Source organism: Argiope bruennichi, chromosome 2 (genome assembly GCF_947563725.1).
Source record: "Argiope bruennichi chromosome 2, qqArgBrue1.1, whole genome shotgun sequence".
In the NCBI taxonomy this organism is placed as follows: domain Eukaryota; kingdom Metazoa; phylum Arthropoda; class Arachnida; order Araneae; family Araneidae; genus Argiope; species Argiope bruennichi.
The window spans coordinates 107,222,646-107,250,393 of NC_079152.1; the positions used below are offsets into that span (position 1 = coordinate 107,222,646).

A 27,748-nucleotide genomic window follows, 5' to 3' on the forward strand; every position below is an offset into this window, starting at 1 on the left:
TTTGGAATTTTAAAATAATGCCAATTTATTTTTGAGAAATAATGTTTTTAGAAGATACTGTTAAAAAATAACACACTCAATTGATATTTTTAACTTTTCTAATTTACAATTTTTTGGATTATAAATTAAATAACTTTAATTTAATTTTAACTTTTCTTTTGTTTTCGAAGACAATAATTTTCATAATGATTTGTAAAAAAATGTGGATTTTTATACGGAACTGACAAAGGCATTGTTTTATGTTTAAATTTAAGAAAAACTAAATATACTGTTGTGAATCATAATGGTTTTGATATTTGATTTTTTATCATAATTTGCAAGTATATTATTTAAAAATGGGAAGGTTCATATGCGTATTATAATTCCTATGAGTGGAATTTTTTTTGTAAATATGAGCAATTTATCAATTGTTATCAAATCAACATTATTTAATATTTAATTTGAATGAAGAAAATTAACTGATCATAAATACTCTTTTTCTTACTTTCTGCTCTTTTTCATTACTTTCTACTACTTTCTTTCATTTACTAAATGTGTTGAAAATTTTCTTTTCCTTTTATTTTTGCTTTGTTAACCGAAGCTAATGTACTACTATATATATATATATATATATATATATATATATATATATATATATATATATATATATATATATACCATTTTCGATAATGTAATAACTGATACTCAGTTTCTGATATAACTCGGTCAAAAAAAGAATGTAACGGCGTTCTTTCTTTAAACTGAATATACGTGAGAAATGTACTTTGTTCCAGTCATGCTAATCTACAAATAATCGGCGCTTTAAAAAAAAGTTTCTGTGAATCAGAACTCTAAAGTTTGGCGCGAACTGCATTTATCGTCGCATGCATTCATTAATTTGCTTTCTTATAATATTTCGAGCGCTTGGCAACGTGTAAAATGTGATAGAATGCTTAAAAGACGCGAAGATGTTGATTGTAAAATGGCTTTAGATACTGTGTTTAAAAATATAGAATTATTTTTTATAATAGCTGTAAAGTTGAAGTTAAATTTGTAGCCGTGTAAAACAATAATTGCATATAAATGAATGGATAAAAGAAAGTCTACATTAATTAAACCAAAATTTGTCATTAATCTTGAAGCTTCCATTCACCGATTTAAATTTTCATTAAATAACGATATTAGCTTCCAAATTTTTTCATATTATATTTGCTAGATATTTAATAACTGAGGAAGAGATTCAAAATCAAATTTTGTATGGAAGTTTTGAACATTTTTTGATCTAGTAAAATAGAAAACCAATCGAAATAATTTCCCAATTTTTATCTCTTATATTTGTAAGAATTCGTCAAATAAAATAATTCAAAAATTGCCAAACTATTCAAATTAATAGAAAAAATATTTGTATTTTGATAAAATGTTTTATTGTCCTCTTCAATGAAATTTGAGTGGAAGAGAAAATGGAATATGAATTAAAAAATGTACCAATTTGTATAGAAATTGTAGTATCGACGCTCATTAAAATAAAATATATATATATACAAACATACATACAGAAGAAAATTCGCCCACATACCATTATTATCATTACAATTCTGAAAAATGATTATGGTTGTATTAAAAAAGATTTTAGGAAAATTTATCAGTTGTCATTTAGTGTTTGGTTAGTATACAAGTAATTTCCTTGAGCTTCTAGTCTTTATCTTCATCAATCACATCATTTGGATTTACAACACTGGCTTGGTAGTATATAACTTTGTTATGAATCCAACTGTAACTATTATCAAATTGCAAAATGTCTGAAAAAGAATTTATACAATTATATTGAGGAATTTATAGAGAGGTGAACATTTAAAAATACAAAATAATTAAAGAAATATTAATTCTTTTTACCCTAGTAGCATAAAGATACAGTTCAATATTCTTATTATTGCTTAGTATTCAAAATGTTATATAACACTGTTGCAAAATTATACTGTACAGATTGAGTGCATTTCCTTTGAAATTTAAATTTGCTTTCTAGTTGTAACTGAAAAGCAAAATTTGAAATGAAAAAAAAATCATATATATATTTTTTTTTATAATAGGAACAACTTAATTATGTTTTATATAAAACTTAGTTTAACACCATTATAACATTTGCTTGCTATCTCCTCTTATTGATTCCTTTTGATCTTCTGATCTCTCCTTATGTCTCTTGATCGAGCTTCATGAATCGAATTAAATTTATGAAATAACAGGAAGAATCTTTTTATAAAAGCTTAATAATTTTCATATAAGGTTTATTTGTTTAATTTATATAATTATAGAAATACTTACAGGTTCCAGGCTTCTCACATTTAACTACTCCAGACTCTGATTCAAGAATTGTGTCAACTCTTTGCTTCGGTAAAATCTCTTCGCCATCTTCAGCTTCCTTTTCGGGATCTTCATATATCAAAGTATAGCTTATATCCTTATTTTTCACATCGAAGTCCCATTCAATATGTGATCCGGATTGCTGAACTTCAAGTTTGACATTTTCTTTTGATCTTCGATTGACAACCAATTTTTTCACTCCAGGGAGTTTCGAAAAACTCTTGCGATCCCTCTGCACATAATATTTCTCGGGTATTAATCCGCCATGTTTGATCTAAAAAACGTATAAATTCGTAATCAATATTTAATTTTGTAAATACAATATATGAAACAACATTTAACATTGAAGCATTATCGAATAATTTCTTCGTAACAAATGCATCCATTTTTTATCATACTTCGAAGTAAAACAGAAATGCGATAGACTTTATAAATTATAATTATTTATTGACACATTGATTTAAGTTAAAATAATATATATGACTGTTTAATTGAGATAGATTTATATGGTAAGTAAAAATAACAATGCACATTTTACTTTGTTCATCATGAAATTCATCTAAAAACGCTCATTACTGTAATGCTCATTTTTAACATTTCCTCTGGAAATGCAAAATGAAGGTCGACCTTTATTACAGAAGAATGATGTATACAGAGAAGTTTACAAAAATTGGTTTTCTATTGTTGAATAGCGCATCAATGAATTTTGATCCTAAAAGTTTAAGAATATTTAAATGCTGCTTGGCATTTTTTTATTTTGTATTCTTAATTTCTAAAATAAATTTGTCTATATTTGATGTGCTGGTTTTAAATATGAAAACTATTTTGCACTAGCTGCTTTATTTTTTAGTTTTTTTTTTTTTTAAATTCGCAAAAACATTCAAAATTTAAAAAATTAAAGTACGTCATTTATTGGAAAGAAAATTCAAATGAAAATAAAATATAAGTGCATATTCTTATATAAAAATTTACGCGGTAAGTGTTAAGTATATGATACCAAAGCTTTACAAAGGGAGCTGACTAAGTTTCTTTAAACACATGTATTGTAGAATTAAATGTAATTAAATATCTGCCTCATTAAGAGGAGAGTGAGTGCTTAAAATATCCTTGCTTCAGATACAGACTTTATTTAGGTATATATATATAAAGAGTATCCTATTAAAACGAAACTGTCCTTGGAGCAAATACAGTTTCAGGAATGACATTTCTTGATTGATATAAGATGATCTCATTTTTTTTCTACATTTTCTGGTGTTTTCCTTGTTATCTATCGAATAATCTGAATTGCAGGATTCCAAAAATACCCTTCGTATTTATTTAAAATTTAATGGAAATACATCTTTTTTATATATTAATTATTAAATTGCTTAAATATATATAAATATACAGCTTACCCCAAAAAGATCCGTAAAAGCTCCAATTTCAGTAACGAATATACCTACAAGAAACTTATTTGCTGGTATGTGCCAAGCAATGCACGCAGTTCTTTTCTCATCTGTTTTTGATTTCCTGGTGCCACTCATCATAAGTCAGTACAGGAGTGAAAGACTTCACGATTGTCCACTATCCTCTCATAATTTTCTTTGGAAATGATTGTAACTACAGATGTTCAAAATTTAGGTCTTCTAAAATCAGAACTACAGTAAAATGTCATTTTCTACCGTGTGATGGAGCACCTCAATGATCATTGACAATTCGCAATTTCCTGCATTATTTCTTTCTACAGCGTTTAATAGACAATGTTGGATGGTCCTATTTCATGGGTGTCAAGCACGCTTTCATCCATCCCCCCTCCTCCTAGTAATAGACACTTCTTCATAAATTATGGGAAAGAAGTTATGAGCTAAATAAAAGTTCATAGCGTTGTGAAATTGAAGAAAATTGTTCCAAAATGAATTTTATTATCTAATTTCATGATCAAAGCATACTAAAACGTTTTTGCCTCAACCCAATCACATTCTTAAATGTTTAAATTTTACGATTTTTGAGATTTTAAGGGATTCACTATTGTTTTTAGACTTTTTAGAGATCTTTGGTTTCATGGAGATGGTATAGGACAACTACAACACCTGGGATTAGAAACAACAACAACGACGATAAAACGTTTTTAAATGGTATCAGAACGCTATCTTTACATTATTCGAAGGAAAATGTGAAAACAGCGTTCTTAAATGTGAATTATGGAAATAAATTTAAATTCGAAAATAAAAATAATTATCTTTCCTGAGTTTTCCTCATCATAACTACAAATAGTTTTATTATAGCCATATTCTTTTTTTAAATAAAAGTCTAAAATTGGACGTATTCATTTTTTTCTTGGCTCATAAAAATTTATTGAGCATTTAAGGTTTATTAAAGCTTTTGTTGTTTACTTATAAAACGTTCGTTTTTTTTTTACTCGTAATAAATATCATTTCGGAAAAAATGTAAGTAACATTAACTTACAAATGAATTACACATAGGATTTCCATCTGGGTCAGTGACATTTCCCCCTAAAAATGCTGGTAAATTATCAGCTCCAATTTCTTTTTTTAGTTCCTCTTGCCAACCTTCTACAACACAAATACCATAGAAATGTTTCAAATTGTAAGATATTTAATTTCAGAAATATGTTGAAAAATATAAGCAAAATAGAAAGGAGTATAATTTTTAATTTTTTTAGCTTTTGATAGTGAAATAAATAAACAAAAATACCCAAACTAAATATATATATATATATAATTCAGTTTCAATGAAAGAATAAATAACTATTTGATAAAAAATAGAAATTCAAAATAGACAGATTTTATATTTTATTATGAAAAAAATATTATCCTTAAAATATTAATGCAAGATCCATTTAACTTTTGTAGCATAATATTTTAATATATTAAAGAAATATGAATGAATCATAACATTATCTTATTGATGTACCATTAAAACAAAACGTAAATATGATGAATATAGATTAAAAGAAGAGACAGATTTTTTTAAAAAATTAATCATGAAATTTGAATAGGAACGGAAATATAAATCGCACATTACAAAGTAGTAATATAAATATACAATACATATAAAGCTTTGTTAAGTTTGCAACAAGAAATATCGTCGTTTGATTAAATGAGTCATAACTATAAACAGAAAATAACAAACTACCTTTTCCAAATATTTTTATCTTCCGGTTTGTTTCAGCGGAAAAGAATGGCTTTAAAACCGCCCAAAGAATAGTGAAGTAAAATGAAGCTAAAATTATATAAAAAAAACATAAAAACAATATTGTTAAAGACAAGAAAAACATTTATCTCAAAAATGCTGAATAAAATGGTAGCATTATTAAGAGAAACAGAAAATAAGGCTTAGTGTACGTCTATAAAAGCTCAAATTTTGTATCAGAAACATCAATTTCTATTTCACTGTATTTCATTAATTGCATTACATGTTTATCTCAAAAAATAAAACAAAACAAATGACGATAAAAATGAAAAAAAATTGTATAATATTTCAAAAATAAATTCCACGAAAAAAAAATCTAAGACCGTTTCGTAAAAAGATATATGTAGTTAAAGTTAAAGGCTTTATGTTATTTTAATTTACAAAATTATTATAAATCTAAAAACTGCATTCAAATTCTCAAAACATAAAAAATGCAAATATTAATTTAAAGCCCATCATTGACCTTATAATATTATGAATTATACTCTTAAAATTCTTGTTAATTTTATTTAAAATATGAGAGAGCTGGCAATTTTTACGTTAAAATATTTAAAATGCATGTAAAAAGAACATGGTATTATAAATAATTTAAAACTAATGTCGAGTTTTCTACTCACCGTTAATCAAATAGCCAGCTTTCAATCTTTCTGGGTAATTTGCGTCGTATATTTTGATTAAGTTTATAAGCACATCAATTGCTGAAAGATTTGTAAATATAATTTGAATAATGAAGGCGAGTTAAATAATTTTGTCATTCGTTATATAATTATCATACTAATGAGAAAAATAATATGTGGTCAAAAACATGACAAAATATTTTCATTTGTTTAAAAATTATAATGATGATATTTATGAAATTTATGTTAATAATGAAATTAATATGATATCCATCGTTTCATTGTCTTACTTCTTCTATCTGTTGCACTGGCGAGTGAGAAATGTTCATAATTGAATATGTAGCTCCATTTTTCGACTTTCTTTCCAAGCTATACGGAAAAAAAATTGTTAAAACACATTACTGAAGTAACAAAAATTTAATTTACTTTTTACAAATTATTTTAAATATGGTGAAATTTTAAAAAAAAGTTTTCGAAGCATTCTTATAGATTTTGCAGGGCATTAAGCAACTAAGACTGATTAATTCAAAGTATCTTTAGCCTTTGGATAATGTATTTACGTCATTTCTTTTAACAGATATATATTGAAAGTTCTTAAAATGATATATTATACATAAAATATGAAATTATTGTTATTTTTTAACATTTAATAGAAATTTTATGATTGCTGATATGTTTACTGCTATTTTTATTTTTATTCTTTTAAAGAAAGTATGATATTTTATGATTATTCTAAAATAATTCAGATAAAAGAAACGGGGAAATTATGAATAAAATGAATTTCATAAACATAAAATAGTTATTCTAAATTAAAACTATGCGTGACTACATTTCATTGTACATTAAAAACATTAATATCAAAGAAATAACTGCCTGAACATTTCTGCTTGATGGATCTTATATATATATATATATATTTCACTTTAAATAAATTTTAAAATTATTCACTTTAAAGAAATTTTAAATAAAAAAAACTTTTATGTATTTTCTTGATCTTGAAAGGATCTTTCAAATAATGAACCGTTCGTGCTATTTATGTTATATTTGAAAATAATGATATTAACTATTAATAGATGATGATTAATAATAGTTAGATAATGATAGATTAAAGATAAAAAGCAAAGATAATAAAATATAACCTTTTCACTTTGAGATTTCAATTTTTGAGTGTCTTCCTCTAGGTGATGCAAGAAGAAATGAAGAAACTCAGATTTTTTCGAGCATTTCGCCAAACCTAAAAGTAAAGATTAATTTCATTTAAATGCCATACATTTCAACAGATAGATGACATTTTTTGTAAAACAAGAAGTTATGGTCTATCATATTAGTTTTTCAAACTGGTGAATGTAAATTGATCCTTTCATTTAATGGCACATTTTTATACAAGCAGAAATTTGTTCTGTTTGTAAGAAATAGTACAAATGTAGCATTTGAAATATAGTATTTTATTCCCCAAACTGAAAGCAATCTATTTGATCTCAAATGACCGACATATAATTTTATTCCTTGGTTGATTAATGAATTTATTACCATTAAAACAAGACAAAAATTAGTGATACTAATAAGTAGTGAAAAATGAATAAATGTCTTACCTTCATATATCTTGAAAAGTGGAAATCTACTATGTAGAAACCTTTTTTAACACTCCTTTAATGTTCAGATCTATTTGACCAGTAACTGAGAAACGGTGATATGAGGTTATTTATTAGATATTCCTTGCTGTGTTAATGAAGATATACTATTTCTCGTAAAATGCTTTTCTTTTATATATATATATATATATATATATATATATATATATATATATATATATATATATATATATATATATATATATATATATATATATATATATATATATATATATATATATAATATTTAAATTAATGTATCGATCGATCATATATTGCCCAACCAATACTGTTTTCTCTTAACAGCACAACCTTTTTGTACTTTAATCAACAAGAAAATATTAAAAGAAATTCCTGTAGATAATAATTTATTAAGAAAAGTCGCACATATATTTTGAGAAATTTGGAGAAAAAAATGGCTAGAATTTCAGTCGAAATTTTTTATGAATATGAAAATGCTACGATGGATACATAATTAGTCTTTTTTCAGGGAAATCAAATAATGTATTCCATATAAAGGATCTAAATGTATAATTAACATATTATATTTAGGTCTTTGCAAAACTTTATTGTTTTTGAAGGCCTCTCTGTCTTTCTCTCTCTATCTTTCTATATATATATATATATATATATATATAATAAATACTTTTAAAAATCCATCAAAAACAGAAAAAAAATCAAGAAATGCGAGCTATAAATCATTTAGCATAGAAATATAAGCAGGACATTAGATCATGTCAATGTCAAATTTTAAATTTCTTCTAACTTAGTCAGCTATTTCTAAAATCAAGTATTATTACGTTTGGTACTATCAGATAAATCAGAATTTTCTGTTAAAAGGAAAAAGATATAAGTAGCTAAAATTTTTAGTAACATATAACATTTGAAATATAGATGCGGCTATATATTTCCTTTAATAAAAGTATAAGAACAGCACTCTTAGAATCACAATGTATCTTGATATATCAATTAGTAGTAGTCTATATAAAGACATAAGATCAGTGAATGACTTTTGATAATCAATTTTTACAGGCATTTATACAAAGAAAACTTCTTGTTGATATAAGATTACATTTTGTAACAGATCTGTAGCTTTGCTCGCAAAACATTTATTTTCGGAACATCAATCATTACCAAATGGATTAAAAACGAACTGTCCAAAAGATAGCTGTTTATAAAAAGAAATTTAAAAAAAAAAAAAAAAAATTAGGGCAGCACTATTTTTCCCCCAAAAATGAAGAGTCACTTATTATAGTCGGAGGAAAAGAGGAAGAAAACAAAATGCTTTATAATCACATCTAAATATTAATTTCTTTGTCATAAGCATGAGCGTTACATGTTGCGTCCATCAATTAATGATAAGAAAGGAAATGCATTTTGCAAGAATTATATAAAAAAAAATACCCATGTAGCATATTTTTGTCCAAGTAGAAAATACAAAGGAAGTAGCATTCAAAAATTGTTCTCTTGTTTTTTTTTATGTTTCTTTTTTTAAATTTGAAATACCTAAGCTTTACATTTAATTATTTAATGAATTATTTTTTAAATTATATCACGTTACTTTATTAAAACAATTCTTTGATAATGAATACTTTAATTCTTTTTTTTATGAAAAGTGAGAGGACATTAGCTCTTAAAAATAGTATTAAATATTTAAGTCTCATTGACCTAAACGTTATATCCTATAGTAAATGCGAACAGAACAGCAGGGTTAAGAGTTTTCAGTCTTCAATCTAATAACTAAAATCAAAGATATATTATTTTTTTTTTATTCTGCTACTTTTTATTATTTTTAAACAACTTACAAAGTAAGAACAATGAATAATAAATGCAATATTAATAACGTTTATATTTTGTGCAAAATAGATTTATGCAACAGTAATAATCTTTTTATCTCATAAAGTTGTACTCTACCTTTATATTGCTGTATTATAAATTTTATAACAAAAAGATATAGATGTTTTGAAATTGATGTTTTGACCATTTTTCTTGCTGTGAAATAAAAATTAAATTAACAATAAACCTTCTTACCTTTGACATCAAGGTTTCCATACGCACAATAGGTCACTGAGCAGCCGTCTTTATCATAGCACATAAAATTTAACGGGAAATATTTCTCGAAAACCTAATTGAATGACAATAAATTAATAAATTTTTATTATTGAACTTAACTAAAGACTAACTTTGTTTATTGCAACAATTTTAAAACTAAAAGAAAGTCAAAATATTCTTTGACATCATACATAAAAAGACCACATTAAAATTACATTTCTATTCATAAGCATTTACTTTATCTAAATAAAATTTAACCCTTTTTTAAAAAATGCTCTTTTCTTATTTACATAGTTTTAAACTTAACACAAATATTAGCATTTTAGTTTTATTTTTATATTATATATTTTTTCTTTTAAAATATACATTTATGCTGTAAAAAAATCCACCGGCTTATAAAATACTTATAAAATATATATTCATGTCTTATTTGCTTATATTTCTGCCCTATTTTAATTGAAAATGCATCATTTCTCAAAAACTTTACTGCACATTCATTTTTTAACCATTATCTCCACCTCAGGAGAAAAAATTTTAAAATTAAATAGTAAAAATTACACTTAACCAAAAAGATTAATACAAATGAAATATTTCGGATATCAGTTTCCCCTCCCCCATTTAGCACATATTATTTGCCATTTTTTGTTCTAATAAATGGTACATTTTTAATTATATTGATCTGGTGTTGATATAAAAATATAGGACAAAGAAAAAGAAATTACTGAGTATGAACTTGAAAACAGAATTTTGTTGATTGTATCGTATCTTTCCCTTTAAACTATAAATGAAAAATAACAGATATTTTAATCGAGAATCAAATTAAAATTGACAGTTTCTTATATATTTTATTATATTTACTGATTTAACATCCTTAAACATAATATATATCTACAAATGATAAAATAAAATGTGTGTTTGAATGCATAATGCTGCAGTGACAAATCTCTTAGAGCTATAAAATATCGGGCATGTTTATTTAGAAATTTAGAAATGTGTATCTCGGAAGTGAATTTCTATTTAAAGTATATCTTAATAAAATTTCTGAAAATTTATTTTACTTACTGTTGAAGTTTCAGTTCACAAGTATATACTGATGAATAATTTTTAAAATATGTTTGATTATAATCATTCTATTCTTTTCTGTAATTTAATTAAGTTTATGAAAACAATATTATTGCTTCTATAACTTGAAAAATGCTTCTTAATTCTGTTATACTCTATTTTTCTTGAATTAATGGAAATTTTATTAAACAATTCTTTAAATTACTACAGCACACACAAACATTCAATGCTAATAGGTTCTACTTTCTATCCGTGTATTTTTAGGAAGGCGAAAAACTGGTTTGCCGGGGTATTGGCATATGTAGTTTTAGGTAAATTATTTAATCATGATTCCTCCAAATTGTGTGATATGAACGCCATAATTTCAATTGCCTTATTTAAGTTATGTTTCTTGTTTGGATGACCCTTTTTAATATATGCCAGTCCCAAAACACAAAAAAATCAATTAAAAGCTTAAATCAATTAAAAGCATAAATGTAATCAATTAAAAGCATAAATGTAATCAATAAAAACGTAAATCGTCTATCTTCTAACTTTCGCGGTACTGTAATTTGATTTTTGTCATGTAAATTAATTACATATATACCAGCCTCAATCGTGTTGAAAACTGGAGTAATACGATTGTGGCTGGTATATATGTAATAAATCCTAAAATATATCTAAATATGTATAAAATGTATGTAATATAGTGTTTAATCCCGTATGTTAAAAAAACGACGGGATTAAACATTCGATGAAACTATGAGAACGTTTTGAATTTCAGAGCAACGGCGCAATATATTGCAGAAATTTATGCACAAAATAGCGCCTAGACAAACATAATGATAATGCACATACACATCTTTAGTATTAGTAAATATAGAGATGAGTATGATGATAAGAAAGTTGCTAAATTAGTTGAATTTTATCTATTCATTTCAAACTAAATATGAACTAGAACTAATTTTAGATGAACTGACAGTAGGAGATAGAGTAATAGGGAAGGATATAAATAGGGAAATCACAGTCATTTTTCATGGATCATTTAATCTGGGGGGCATATTAGGATTTGCAAGTTTCATGACAGTAAAGGTCATACTATCTTTTAATGATTGAATGCATATTTCAATCATTTCTTCTTTGCAAAAATATGCATATGAAAGAGATAAACTTAATGACATCATTTGTAATAAGTATTTTAAAACATCCTGCACGTTTTTATGGAAATTCTCTTGGCACGTGCAGGCACTAATGCAAATTTATTTCTGAAATAATTAAAAAGAATTTCCTATTGTTATCACGAATGAGTAAAAGTTGAAGGGAATCAAACTGACATTCGAAACTTCCTTAAACGTTATGTAGGAATATCTCTCACAATAAATATATTTCATTTTCCTTGTCGTGTTTTCCATATTTGCGAAATTATTGTTTATCAAATGATACATGTCACCTCAACAGAAATCTTTTCAGTGTTTCAGATATATACTTTTAGATTTATATAATATTTTTATTATTTTCTTTATTATTACAATCTGTAATGATGATAAATAAAATTCAACAGGAAAGTCAGAATTCATTTATTTTATTTGCAAATGAAAGGAGACGTTCTGAACATCAAAATATATTTCTTTTGTCTTATATTGTGTATATATGCATGTTTCGAATATTTTTTAATTAAAACTTTAGTTATTAATTTGGATTAATAAAATATTAGGGAAAATATAATTCTTTTTTTTTTGCCATTAAATCTTAACTCACAAGCGTACTTATCAAAGATTTTCTTTTTACAGAGAATTATTTGTAGAATTATAGAAGTAATAATATAAAAGGACACTAAATGCCATGCATATGTTATATATTTATTGGTATAATTTTCATTATTGTAAATTCTTTTAATAGACGACATATATATTAGATTATTAACAAAAAGTTACTATTGAGATGGATTATGAATATTCTGTATGGCTACTTTTGTTACACTAGTCTTGAAAATAAATGCATCGGAATCTGTCAATCATCGGAAAGAACTGACAACTTTAATAATATTAAAAAATTGTTAATAGTTGTTATCTTTGTTTTTCAACGTAGCTTTATAGTGATTTGCATGAAGAAATTTGAATCAAAATTAAATAGCAGATAAAGAGGAAATATTATCTGGTATAGTTTGCCCTTTTTATTCTGATAAAAATACATTTTCTTTTTCTTTTTGAAAATAAATATATTTTAAGAATTCTAATTTATATGGTCTATTAAATGAACTTTTTTTTAAATAATCAGTTCCATTCTTTTTCCTAAAAAAAATCTTAGCATATTAGAGCTGTCTTACCTCTGGTGCTTTATAATCCGTCAGGAGGGTGTCAATTTTGCTCCTTTTTCTCCACTGTTGATGCTGATAAGTGAAATTATATTAATTTACAAGACTTTTAAAAATATGGGACAATTTTACAGTAAAACGAATGCTTTCGTAAAACTTTTAACTTGCAAAGATGAAATGTCGATTATGTAAATGTAAACTTTCTATTCATATTAGAGTGCATTTAAGGAAAAAGCTTTAAAGTCTACATTAAACAGTTTTGTAAAACTCATGCTACTTTTAAAGCATATTTAAAAATAATTTATTTTTTCAGATTATTAATTTAACTCCATTTAAAGTAGTAGAATAAGAAAAGGTCTAAAAAGATGTGATTTTGTTTTGCACCAAACTATCTATTCTTTGAAATAACTATATTTTTCTTTAAAAATTGAATCAAATTTAAACATTAATCTTTGACACAATTTCTAATACCCAAAATAAAAATCAGAATCATTATAACAAAAATAATGTGTTTTTAAATTTGATGACCAAACATCCTCGGCCTTTTTACGATACCTTCATCGACGCATCACTACCTATTTCAAAATTAACTGAGGTTCACAGAAATAATAACAAGGGACTCGGAAATTTCCATTTGGACTGAGAATGTATGGGAGGAGTTCCTAAAAAGAAACGTTTTGCAAATGAAATCATTATTTTTATATTATGCATTTAACTTATATTATATATATTGTTAGTCATCATTATTTTTATATTATATATATTAGTGATTCAATGAGCATAATTTGAACTATTTAAGAATTAATGAGAATTTTTGCAATTTCATCAGTAAATCACTTTTCCAAAGTGATAAGAAGTAATAGAAATGTTATTAACATTTGGAAATATTTTTTTATTCATAAAATAGCATAATTGTATAGATTTGAATGTTTGAACTACCTTTAAATATATCTTAAATTATTTATAAGAACTTTTTTTTATAGTTAATCGATTTTTACTGAATAAAAATATTGAATAACTACAATTATTTTTTAATGTTTTTAGCTGATGATTTATTTAAAAAAAATTTTTTTTTCAAGATACTACTAAAATTGCTTGTTTGTGACATTGCATTATCCACACACATGGAATTGATTTTACATCTGATTAATTTTTTTTTTCTTTTAATCACATTTGCATATTACAAAATCATACATTTTCGGGACTTTGCTTTTGTATTTTTTTATTAAATAAAGCTTTCACAATTTTTTTTTATAACCGTAATTGGTTCACTCTTGTACCAAACAAAATGCCACTTGAAATGTTAATGGAGTACACTTTATTATCAATTCATATCTTTATAAATAAAATGGAACAATAATATTTTGAACAATAATATTTCAGATTCTTTGATTGGCATCAAAAATATGGTGAGTTTTATTCAAAAACTCTTGACTTATAGATTAAAGATGCATATTTTTTTTTCTTTTCTAAGTAGTGTTTTAAAGTAAAATATGAATTATTGCAAACTAATCAAATCTTAAAATATACTGAAAAAAAAAAGAATCAGGCATTTAACACCAGGAACTAAAAATTTCAATTATTTTTGACTTTTCAACAGTTTACTCAAAATTTCTAAATAATATACTCATTTGATAGATATTTTAATCTGGAGAATTTGGATATGCGTTTGTAATTAGGCATTACTCTTTGAAAAAATTGATATTTTTAAATATATGTTACGGCCAAAGCCCGAAGTACGGCCAGTTCCCAAAATGGCAGGCCAATTCGCGAACTGGTCAAGAGGTTTGGCCAAAGTCCGAAATACTTGCTATTAATATTGTATTTTCTACTTCAGCTGGCCATTTCGCGAAGTGGCCGGGAATCCTTGGCCAAAGCCCGATGTGATAATCTATACTTATAAATAAAGTTTAGTGTGTGTGTTGGCTCTCTATAGTCCAAACCGTTTGACATACAGTTACAAATTTGGCATATATATACCTTGGAGGTCGGGAATGTGCACCATGGAGCGATTTTTAAAAATTTTTAATTAGAATTTTAATTAAAAACTAAGTGTAATTTCGGCGTTTTGTCGCTATAACCAGAAAATAATGCATCACAAAATCGATTTTTGCATCAAATTAAAGCTCAAAAAATTATCTTTTTAATGATACCAATGTTTTAATTTATAAATTATGCTTAGATTTTCAACGAATTTTTAAAGAAATATTTTAAGCATATTTCTCAATAATATATTTCGCTCAAAATAAAAATAAAATTTAATCTGCACGAGCACGGCAAATTAAAAAAAAGCTTTTATCAACGTGTTGCCATCACATTGATAGAAGTTTAAATTAAAAAATAAATCAACTATTATTGCAAATTTAATAAAAAAAATTGTAATTTTTGGCAGGCGTCTGTATAAAATGAAAAAAAAAAAATGAATAAGATATTTTCTGAAAAGTAAAAGGAGGAAAAGTTTTCTATGAGCTTTGACAATACCTATATTATTAATTCAATAAAACAATTTCATTTAAGGCAAACATAGTTTAATATACTTATAATCATTCTAATAAGCGACCATCAGCTAATTTGGGGCATACATTTGCTAACAAAATGGTCTAAAGGAACTAAATAATTATATTTAATATAACTTTAATCAATAAATGCTCCGATGAATCAGGAATTTTAAATTTTTACGCTTATCTTCTGCCAGGATTTCTCAACAGTGATTCTGAAAATGTTGATTGTTCTAAAACTGATACATAAAAACTTCATTAAATCGGTCAGATTCATCGCAGAAGATAGGAACGTTTATTTATTTATTTAAAAGTTGAAGTGTCAAGAGTATTTCGCAGAATATGATTCCTTTGGGACCAAAGGACTGTGTAAAATTTCAAATTCGTAATTTTTTCATAAATTCCTTTATTGACTGAAATAAAATAAAATATTTTTATTTGCATCATTTAAATCTTTTTAAAGTAAAAGATTAATTTTACGATGAATCAGAGAAATTTTTGTTGAATAATTTTTTAAGATATTATATAAATTATTCTGCAGTGCACATATAATTTCACAGCTAAAGGACTATGATTTCAATCTTCATATTTATAAAAAAGACATGGTTAGCTTCAATATAAAAAGCTTTTATATTGACTGCAGTTTAACATTACCACTTTTATTTAAAGTAGAAATTTTATGGATACTGACAGAACATTAGAGAAACTAGTACAATGAATAGAACTGTTTAAGGCCTACATAAAAGTATGACTGAATCATATAACTACCAAAATATAAAGCTCAAAAATATTTTATAGAAAAAGCTACTAAGAGAACAAGTTACATTAATTGAAAATTTTAGCGATCATTAATACTGGCGAACCGACTGGTCGCCAAAGGCGGCTAGTGGTAAATCAATATAATGACATTTATGTATAAAATATTAATAAGGTCATGTTGTAGGTGAAATTCGACAGATGGCGCCAACAAATAAATGTCTTTAAATGATATTAATAACAAAACTATATTTCCTTCATATTTGTTTTAATTAGCCCTTATATTTGCTATTTGTCTTTGCAAAAAATTTCATATTTTTCAAGCAATATTTCGGGAGACAGTGTGATCTGGGATCTTTAACATTAGGCCCATGGAGCAGAAAAAGATTAAGGGTCACCTTTAAATGTAATTGAAAACTGTGTACTCAGTTTGCCTTTGTATTCATACACGATACGCAACGCCTTTGCTGAAGATTAATTCTTTCATTTTGACGGGCGCAAATCTAATCTTCAAGCTATCACGTTGTTACAGCGTATACGTTCACTGAATAATTTCTATTATGGCTTTAATATGAGAACAGAATAACAAGAGATCATATTTTTATATATTACAAGCTTATTTTTAACTCGGAGGTGTCATTTATATTTGAACTCGTTTCTGAAACAATTGTACTAGAAAAAAAAAAGTATTCGGCCAAAGCCCGAAATCAAGAAAAGATCGGACATTGGCCGGTAAGTTTACAGCAACGTTGGCCAGTTCACGAATTGGCCCGTCAATTGGCGAACTGGCCGATTTCGGGCTTCGGCCGTAACATATATATAATATATGCCGATGACCTATATTCAATATGTTTATATGGAACATATTTCTACAATGAAAGAAGTTTTCAATTTTATTTTGTCATAAATAGTTTTGGAAAAATAGGTAGCATTCGAATACTTTTTGACAGTGTGGAAAGGTAACAATTTAAAGTTCTTAAATGTTGTGATCTTTACAAATTGAATTCGAATTTGCAAGTAATGCATACATTTACTTACCAAATTGTATAGCAGAGACTAGATCATACTGGAGATACTCAAACAATACTTAAAATTTATACAATTAAAAAAAATTCAACAATTTTACATTTTACAAATAATAAATTTATTCACCGATTCTCTCATTATCAAGACCTAAATGGAAAAGATCAATGTATTTCTAATAAATTCTTCTGAGTATTTCTTGAGATTGTTTAATCATTTTACAAGATAGCAGCTTTTATTTCACTAACGGTTTGTAATTATGATCGTAGTTACATCATGTCCAAGATAGTAAAGTTTCCCTTATATCATGATATTTTGATCTCTTAATGGTTTTCATAGAGAGGCATGAACTACAAAGTCATCTACATAATATGAAAATATCATGATCCCTTATATCATGATATTTTGATCTCTTAATGGTTTTTATAGTTCGAATTTATGAACTACAAAGTCATCTAGAGATCAAAGGGAAATTAGGGAAACTTTTGTAACTTGGGCATAGTGTTCTTCAAATCACAAATCGTAATCTCAATAATTATTTTAATTTCTTTTTGAAATATGTAATTATTTTCAAAAGAGTGATTTTCCTGAAATAAGAATTAACAAACCTTCACTAATAATCTGTAATTATTAATGAAAATAAAAATTAACTAATCCTACCTTCAAAAGCATATCTTCCGTAGCTTCTATGTTGAAGCTCCGAGCTGTAAGACAACAGATTTTGAGAAGGAAGTCATTTGCGTTTTGAATACATCTCTCAAAAATTAAAATTTATTTCAAAATTCATTGATTCAGTATTTGATGAATACTACAAATAAGTATTTCATTTTTATCATTCATTAACGAATAACATTAGTTTCATTTCTTATCCTAATATTTTATTTCATAGAAAAATGCTTCATTTTAATCATTTCATGTTCATTTTGAAATATGGCCTTAATTTTGTTACCAGTAGGTTTATTTTAAAAAGAGTATTCACATTAACAGGAACGCAAGCAAAACTTTTCCTTACTTTACTTTCAACTAAGAATGTTGCTTAGAAGATAAAATTATAATTTTCTATAAATTTATTGCTTTATGATTTCGAATTAAATTTCAGTAGAATCGAAAATACTTTATTATGGTATATTTTCAAGCTCTTTCCATAGAAGTCTACTTGCATTTTAATTTATAACTTAATAGTTGAATTCGAAACTTAGGTAGCTATTCAAACCAAATTTTATCTGTTTAATATCTAAATATAAAGTAATGATTTTAGAAAAGTTCAAGTTTTTCATAAAATTGTTTATTATAAGTTTAAATTGTGGAATTAATATTGTTTAATAGAAGACAATTTTTATCACATTGCAATAGACATATATGATTACACCATTGCTTTTGCTTTTGTATTAATCATGCTCATAAAAACTGATAGAATTTAGGGGATTGCTTTTTGCATTAAACGCTTCATTAGGTTTCATGGTAAAAAAATTTACGAACTTGATACTTGCAATCAATATCTTCATCATAAGCTATAAGATAAAAGTTAATTCTATGTTTACAGTATTTTTTAAAAAAAGTTGTAAATATATTTTGAAAGAATTTAGTATTATGAAATCTTAAGCTCAGTATTGGTAATCGTTTCACCAAATTGACATTAAATGGAACATCATAAACCGAAACAGTAAAATTTTACTTGAAAATAAAGTTATAATTTAAATAAAGTTAAAGTTTATGTTCTAATAAATATGTCTTAGAGCGTTATTGAAAAATTGGTAAAGCTATGTGCGCCTTAGCAGTAAAGTGTTCTGTATAATTCGGCAGGTTTCAAGAGATTTTCTCGAATTTTGTCAAGCGAGTAACTAATTTCCTCTAAAAATGTACAAGATAGTGAAAATATTTATATACACAGGAACATAAACTGCACTTCTACCATAAACGTTTTTGGTTGTTTTAGTCGAGAAAAAAATGTCGCATATCTACTTTATCATGAACTTTTGGCATTCTATAAAATAGAATGTGTGGGCTTAACAGGTTAACGAATGATGAAAAGTTTGAACAAGTATTTATTTTTTTGATTTTATGAATGAAAACTTTGTTAGCATTTCACAAGAAATAAAAAAAAGAGTTTTCAATTTTGAAAGTGAAATTTTCTTAAACTCGTCCTATTTTATTCATGTATTCGCAACTAATAAATGAAAAAGAAATATATATTAAAAAAAATAAAAACTGAAATTCAATTTCCTGCAACGAAAACATAGAGGAAATAGTCTGGTGGTAGCCCTTTCACATATTTTCTTAAACATGTGTTAACACTCCCCATAGCATAAAACTTTTGAACTTTAGATAAGACCGTAAATGTCACAAGAACTCAATTTTATTTTCAGAGTCTCCTCATGAGTTTTTTTTGTGTTTTGTCTTTTAGTGAAGAAAACCTGGTAGACATTTTGGATTTCTTTTTTAGAGAGATTAAACCAAGATCTCACACACAAAAATATGATTTCAGTAACAAAAGTTAAATCTCATTTATCTAAGTATGATCAACACAATGACGGATTTAAACTAACTTTCGATATTAATCTACACTTTATATGATAAAAAAAACTGTACTAAATTTTACTCATCTAGCTCTTTACGCTTTGTAGTTATCATGCTCATTTTTACTTGGACAAAAGGTTAGAGTTTCTATGTATGGATTTCTTTCCAAATAGAAATATACAAATTCGATTTAAAGTTCACACAGTATATTTCATAAGTCTAGTTAAAATGCTTTAATATTCGAAGAACGAACATAGTTCCAAAAATACACTCGTATTTATTGGACACTTGTAAGTTTTTAATACGAAAATTCATAAAAATCTCAAAGCTGATTTTTTTTATAATGATGCCTTTTTTGTATAAGGGGAGAAATAAGAAAGATAATCTATTCATTATAGATTTAATTTACTTGTTGTTTAATTAAACATACTTTTCTATCTTTTAAAATACTTTAAGAAAGCAGGAATCATTTTATGAAAGTAATCAGAAAATTTTATTATAAACAAATAAAAAGTGTTCTTACCTCTTAAGAAACGCAACAATAAATCATCTGTAAACATTTCTTCGCTCATCTTCCCCTTCAATCTCTTTCGAAGCTGAAATAGTTTGAAAAATAAAAGGTTTAAGAAAAAGGTTCTTTTTAATAAATAATTTCTATAATTTTTAACAAAAGAAATAATTTCCAGCACTTTCGTATAGAGATATTAATCATATGAATAATATGATTAATATCTCTATACGAAAAACACACTGTTCAACGAAAAACACACTATTCAATAAGTGTTACGAAAAACACACTATTCAACAAAATTTCTGAGGTCTAGAATATTAGAAGAAAAATAAAAAACAGTTTAAAGCATTTTAATCCTTAAATACATGAAATATGTATGTATATATATGTATGTATGAAAAAAGTTAAAACGAATAAAATAAGTTTTTTTTTAAATCGCCTTATTTGTTTATTAAAAGGCAAATTTTTATTTTTTGAAATATAAATATTTTCAATTTTTTGTACTAAATTTATAATTTGTGATTTAAGAACAATTTTTCTTTACATAATTAAAGAAAAAAATCCTAAATATGATATTGAATGTTGGCGCTGGTATGTTATCCAAATTCAATCAATTTAATGATTAACTAATAATAAAGTTCTAAAATGAAAAAAAATTAATAATGTATGAATACGTAAAATTTTGAAATGTCAGTTAGTAATTCAACTTTAAATACAAAATTCTATCCTTACAAACATGTAAGAAGTAAAGATGAAAAGCATATAATAATTCCAGAAACTTTCCGCCCCTATAATTATTGATTAAGCATACTCATATATGAAATTATTCCAATAATTATATATATGAAATTATTCCAATCATTATATATATGAAATTATTCCAATCATTATATATATGAAATTATTCCAATCATTATATATATGATACCATTCGCATATTGGATTATTCCATTCTTGTAGTTTTAACAGTTCTTCATTGCCTGCTGTTAGTTTCTTGATATGGAAATCGTAGGATCGTGCAGATACTCCATTCTACAGAATGTATATATCTTTTTACCTAATCTTACACAATGACGTGTATGCCAAGCACGTACAGAATAACTAAATTTTTAGTATTTAAATCCGCAATTAAGTGAAAACGCTTAAGAAGGAAGATCTTCAATATGCCTAGATGGTATTACAGGCATGGTATATACATATGGCCTTTAATGCATTATAGGCACTGAAATAACAACAAATATTCCAAATAGAATATGTAATGTAATTTAAAGGTTAATTAAATTCGCAAATCAAGGAGTTGAGGAATATGAAAATTTTATCATAGGTCAAATTGTAGCCCATTGGTGTTATGCAAAAAATTTTTCAAAACGATGCCAACTCAGAATGGTGCATTGATCAGTCAGCCTTAATGCCCTTCATAAATTAAGTTTTATGCTGCTATAGAATAGGACGTTTATCTTATTAAATTAGAGAAGCATAATATAAACATAATTATTTCAATTAAACTTTAAAAATATTTTTAATTAACAAGTTTTTATTCCATTTCTGAGAATATTTCAATATGATACAAAATAATATTAGTGTTTTGGAGCAAAATATATGAAAAAGAAATGTAATTCATTTTTTAAAAGAATTTTGGACGATAAATTTGAACAAAGTAGTAGATTCATAGAAGTAATTTTGGTTCAACAAACAAGATAAAATATTTTTTTGGTAGGATAAATACTTAGATAGCATCCAGAAACTATATTATTCTGATAAGATTTCTTAGGTAGGATATATAAATAGGTTCCTTTTGCCTTATATTTTTATTTCTCAAAAGACTGTTAATGTCACGACCAATTCATCTCTATTCTATAATAGCATACAACGTAATTTAAATGCAATACATAATGTCACCATATATTTATACATTGTTATTTATACGAAAACAAAAATAGGTAATGATGAAAAAAATAAGAAAATAGCAATAATCTTTTGTGTCAAATAATAATAATAATAAAAAAAAAAAAACAGATCAGGAAATTCATATGTGGTTTCTAAAAAAAAAGAAAAGAAAAGAAATCAAGGCCATTTAATGGTTTTGTAAAGCTAGTTAGTATATCATTTGTGCAAAAAAGTAAATAAATAAATAAAATAAAATAAAATAAAAATAAAATTAATAAGTAAGAGAATAGAGGAAAAAAACAGTACAAGCTCTCATAATATTTTAAACATTTTTAAAGTGAAATAAATAAATAAAAAAACATATTTGTGTCATAGTATGAAGACTGCTTGAAAACGATCGCATGCATTGCTTCAAGAAACAGGTATTAAAGTAATTCTAATAATTTTTAGGTATTATTCGTATTCAAGGTTGAAAAACGTAGGTTTCTTTAGGGGTATCCAAAGACAAAAAAAATAAAACTTTGATTTTTTTTTCTTCAGTGATGTATGTGTCTTTATCCAATGCCGTTTATTAGAAATGAATATTTTAAATAGGCTGTTTCTTTTTGAATATTCTTGTGTTGATTTCAGTTGTACTCTCGTTGAATATAGCTGCTGATTTTAACATATGAGTGTAAAGGTGTCATTTTTATACTTAAAAATAGTTACAGTTAAAATTATAAAATACAAGCATGTCTTTTTTTCATTAGTTTAATAATAAAAAGAAGACAATTTAATTTTATACTCTATATACTTTTGGGTTTAATAAATTATCAAAAATATTTTTTTTATAAATAAAATATCAAATTTACTAAGATACATAAAAATTAATGCTGATAATTGTAATTTTTCTAAACTTTATAGAGACTTTATCGTAACTAACTAAGCACTTTATTGATATAAGTGTTCATAACTATGAAAATTTTCTACTAACTATGAAAAATCTACTCAATTTTGAACGACTATTTAGCAAAGCAACTAACGGCCATATAACAGTAAAAAACATCTTTAAAAATAACTGAATTTCTTAACAAAACACAAAACAGTACGAAATGATGTTGAAAAATGAATATGATCCACTTGATAAAACAAATATTACGGGAACTAATAACTTTCAAATGTGAACTTTGTTTTGTTTCAAAGTCTCAAGTGCCAATTTAAAATACTTTTACAATTGGTAACTTTTATTTTTCATGTAAAGAAACAATACACTTAGTTAAATCAATTAAAAAAATAAAGCAATTTTCATAAATTGATCATTTCTTTATTGGTCGTAGAAAGTTACAATTGACAATTAAAGAATCCTTAATAAGTGATCTATACAGTCTAAATATCTACATCCTGATCGTAAATGGAAAATTCACATTTAAGCTTTGTGTATTTTTGTGTTGAGAAGCTTATGATTTAATACCCTCCCCCATGTATATGTATTTATATATCCCTAAAGTTTTATATAAAGTTTTCGCTTTAATAAATAAATGTGCATCATAAATCCTAGATTCAGCAAATTTCTTGTTTATTGTTATTTGACCATATTTGTTCGGAGAATATTTTGATTAAACTTTACTAAGTCTTACCATATTTGTTCGGAGAATATTTTGATTAAACTTTACTAAGTCTTACCATATTTGTTCGGAGAATATTTTGATTAAACTTTACTAAGTCTTACCATATTTGTTCGGAGAATATTTTGATTAAACTTTACTAAGTCTTACCATATTTGTTCGGAGAATATTTTGATTAAACTTTACTAAGTCTTTATACCTATTACAATTGCTATGAAATTCTACAGCATAATTTTATCCTTTATCCTTTATAATATCGCAATACTTTAAAGTATGATTTCTTTCAACGAAAAAAAAGTAAGTTACATGTTTTTTGAAACAAAGAATTTTTCAATAGTGTACAAAGAGCGTACTCCTTATTAAATCACTAATTCTTACATGTTTTATGATTATTTTAACATAAAAATGAACTGATTCTGCAATGCTCATAAAGAAGTTAAAAGTTTCAGAAAGAAAGCGATATTTTTAATTAAAATATTCTTTGAATTGTCAAGTAATTATACTAATAATTTTTTCTGTACAAAAAGTATTTTTGCATTACTTTCATGCCAGAAATATGAAAGCAGAGCAACTGAACAAATATAATATATATATATATATATATATATATATATAGATAGATAGATAGATAGATAGATATAGATATATATCAAAACAAAGCTATAAATGTAGAAGTTCATGAATGATAAAATACAACTTACTTTATCCACATAGCGCTGTTCATCGGCATTGATATCTCCTCGAGTCATTTTGCAAAATTTTGGTTTTACTACTCTGCGTATTTGGAGAGATATGCTTTTTGGAAACCTCTGAATATCTGTGCAAAAACGCCACCATAAATTTCTTTTCTACCGATAAAAAAAATGCAGATTGTACGAGTACTGATGAATAAGAATCTAATCTTCTTCCGTGTTTGGATAAGAAAATTATGCATAATTTTCTGATTGTTAAGTCGATTATACTTTTGTAGGAAAAATGCAAAGACAATATTAGCTCGAGCTATTGCATGCAGAACATATTAAAGTATAATCTGGAAATTTAATCTTTTTGAATATCTATAACCAGTTTTATTTCATTATTTTAAACATCTGGAAATATTACTACTACAAATTGATATAATTGCACAGCGGATATGTCGTAAAGCTTTCAAATGTTTCTTAAACTATCTATAATCAAATTCTGAGGATTTTAAGCTTTATTACATCTAAATTCTCTATCTTTCTGAATCATTTGTTCATTGTTTAAAAATTATCACGGAAAAGTATTCAGTTCAAAAAATGCACAATATTTGCATGTAAATAAAATGAAATATTTTGTATAATATACGAAATGCAAGGAAAAGGTACATTATGCTTAAAATAAAATGTAGATATAAAGTGATGAAAGAAATACGAGGACCTTCTGAAATCTTGAATAGCAGAAAAAATCTTTTATCGGTATTTAGGAATATAAAGCATACAAGCATATTATCTACATCCAAATATCAGCAAGCGTACATAAATGGAAGGAAATAGGATAGGTGAATGAACGGATAAAATGTGTTAATAGAAGTATAAGTGAAGATTTTTTTAAATTCTTATAATAATAAATCGATAAATCGGCTACATAATTTTTTTATGATAAGCATAATTCTAATTCAAAATTTCCATGGTTGGGGCGAAATAATTTATAAAACTCTAATTGTTGTACCATGGTTTCGCCTGCATCTATTTGTCCGATATGTATATAGGAAAAAAACAACACTATAGGCTGTACTGTATTTAATCGAACAAAAATAATGCAATTGCTACAAATCGCTTAAATTTGAGGTACCGATAAAAAATCAACGACAAATTATACAGCAATAAAAATTATATTTCTATAAAAGCATTTTTTTTAAATTTTAATATGGCTTAAAAATATTATTTGTGCGTTAATTTTTTCAGAAGTTAGAAGTAGAAGGAACTAAAAATCTTTAACTCCTGTTTCACCTCTTAGAGGAGCTTAGAAACTTTTAAATACCTCATTTAATCCTTCCAAGCGGGTCTGGTGCACGTTAAATTCATCATGACCAAATGTCTTTCTGCTGTTGTGGTGTGGAAACCTGAAGAGGGAGTGCCAGCTCAGGTGTAGTCCATGTTATCTGACAGCGGCACAAAATTAATAGGTCCGCCCTAAACTAGCCCTAGTATTGCTTTAAAACGGGAAGTTAATATAACTAAACTAAACTGAAACTTTCATTCCAATCTTCGCAAAGAATTGGGGAGTCAGCCTCGTGAGCATCTATGATTAGCGGTATAGCAAAGAAGATCCAAGATGCATTTTGCAATCAATTTTCAACCAACTATAAACAAAATTTGATACAAGTATACATTTTTAACAACGAGATTGCATCTTCTTAAATAAATTTCATTTATTTAAATCCGAACTTTTACTTACTGAAGAATATACAGATCAACAAACAGTTTACCCTTTGATGAATTTGGCTTAACATTTGATACATAAATAGAAAATATTGCTATCGCCAACAATTCGAATTTGTGATTTAGAAGATCTCTAGTATTTGAATCTTTTTTAATCCGAAAAACACATGTTTAGAAATTTGTCTGTGTGTCTTTGCACACGATAGCTGACAAATGTTTGAGGTGGATCAATGAAATTTAATACATGAACTTAAAACCAATTTTGTAGATGTCTTTCAAGTTTTTAACGATATCCATTTAGAGGAAGTCTTTTTACCTGGCTGTCCAAGCATAGAGAACACAATATCTACAATTTTTAAAGAGCTAGATATTGAAATTTGGTAGAAAATAATTAAGTATCTAAATTATCTAAAATATAGATCCATATCATAATTGGAACCAAATCTGATAAGGGATAAAGGTATTCAGATTTGAACTTTTGTATGCATGTAAAACAGAAATTCAAAAACTCAGTAACTTAATGAAATATGGTATGTAATCCGGTAATAGCAATTATAATTCCATGCCAAATTTTCGATCGGTTAAGAAAAGTGCATTCAAAATTCTAATTCGATTCGATTTTCTGGTTATTATTATTTACCGCACGTCAAAGATTAATCGACAGATATAAGCTAGATATAGATTTGCATCAAAAAAGGATTTTTTATAATTATTATTCGCCGCTGACATGCTATTAATAAAGAAGATCCGGATTTTCTTTGCTATATTAGGAGACATACAAATTTGAAAATAAGAATATGAACACTTCTGGCATTCAGACTTGGCCAAGATCTAAAATTTTATTTCAGAAAAAGGATAACACTTCTGTTAGTTTCCGAGAAAGTTTTGGGAAGAACCTTAACAAACGCGTGGTTATCATGTTCACTAGTATTCGGACAGACAGATAGAATATTTCGTCCAAACTCTGTTAGAAATCAACAGAATTTGTATAAAAGCCATATAGAAATTGTCATTCCTATAGCTGAAATATTCTAATAGTTATCGTTTTCGCGAATAATAGTATATATATTTCCAATCAATATAAATGTTCTCATCCTGATCTTCCTGCATACTTAAATATGCTATGATTTTTTTAGATACTTTCTCTTCCTTCCCTTGAATATCCCTAATGGGATAGTATGAAGGAAGGCAGGATGTGGTAAACAATCCATGATTACGTCATTCATGCTTTCATTCTTGACTTGCGTGGGTTGTGACATATTGTAGTGGGTTTTGTCTTAGTAATATATAAAAGAAAATTTAGTAAGTATTTTGGACGTTTTTCTTTCCCTCAGTTATATCCAAAATGTGGTAGAGATTGTGGTGA

The 27,748-nt window shown here is 25.9% G+C and overlaps 1 protein-coding gene across 2 annotated transcripts; it reads right to left on the reverse strand.

Annotated features, from left to right (window-relative positions):
- Nucleotides 1-1,412: 1,412 nt before the first annotated feature.
- Nucleotides 1,413-24,816, reverse strand: LOC129962424 (SEC14-like protein 2). 2 transcript variants are annotated; one of them, XM_056076185.1, is made up of 12 exons: nt 24,682-24,816; nt 20,502-20,574; nt 18,122-18,165; nt 13,197-13,259; nt 9,809-9,902; nt 7,286-7,380; nt 6,437-6,515; nt 6,147-6,227; nt 5,473-5,559; nt 4,783-4,889; nt 2,299-2,611; nt 1,413-1,778 (listed from the first exon to the last, which is right to left on the reverse strand). In XM_056076185.1, the coding sequence occupies exons 1-12, from the start codon at nt 24,727-24,729 to the stop codon at nt 1,672-1,674; spliced, it is 1,191 nt and encodes a 396-aa protein (XP_055932160.1). In that variant the 5' UTR covers nt 24,730-24,816; the 3' UTR covers nt 1,413-1,671. The 2 variants fall into 2 exon arrangements, with proteins under 2 accessions (XP_055932160.1, XP_055932161.1); XM_056076186.1 differs by lacking the exon at nt 6,147-6,227.
- Nucleotides 24,817-27,748: the final 2,932 nt, after the last annotated feature.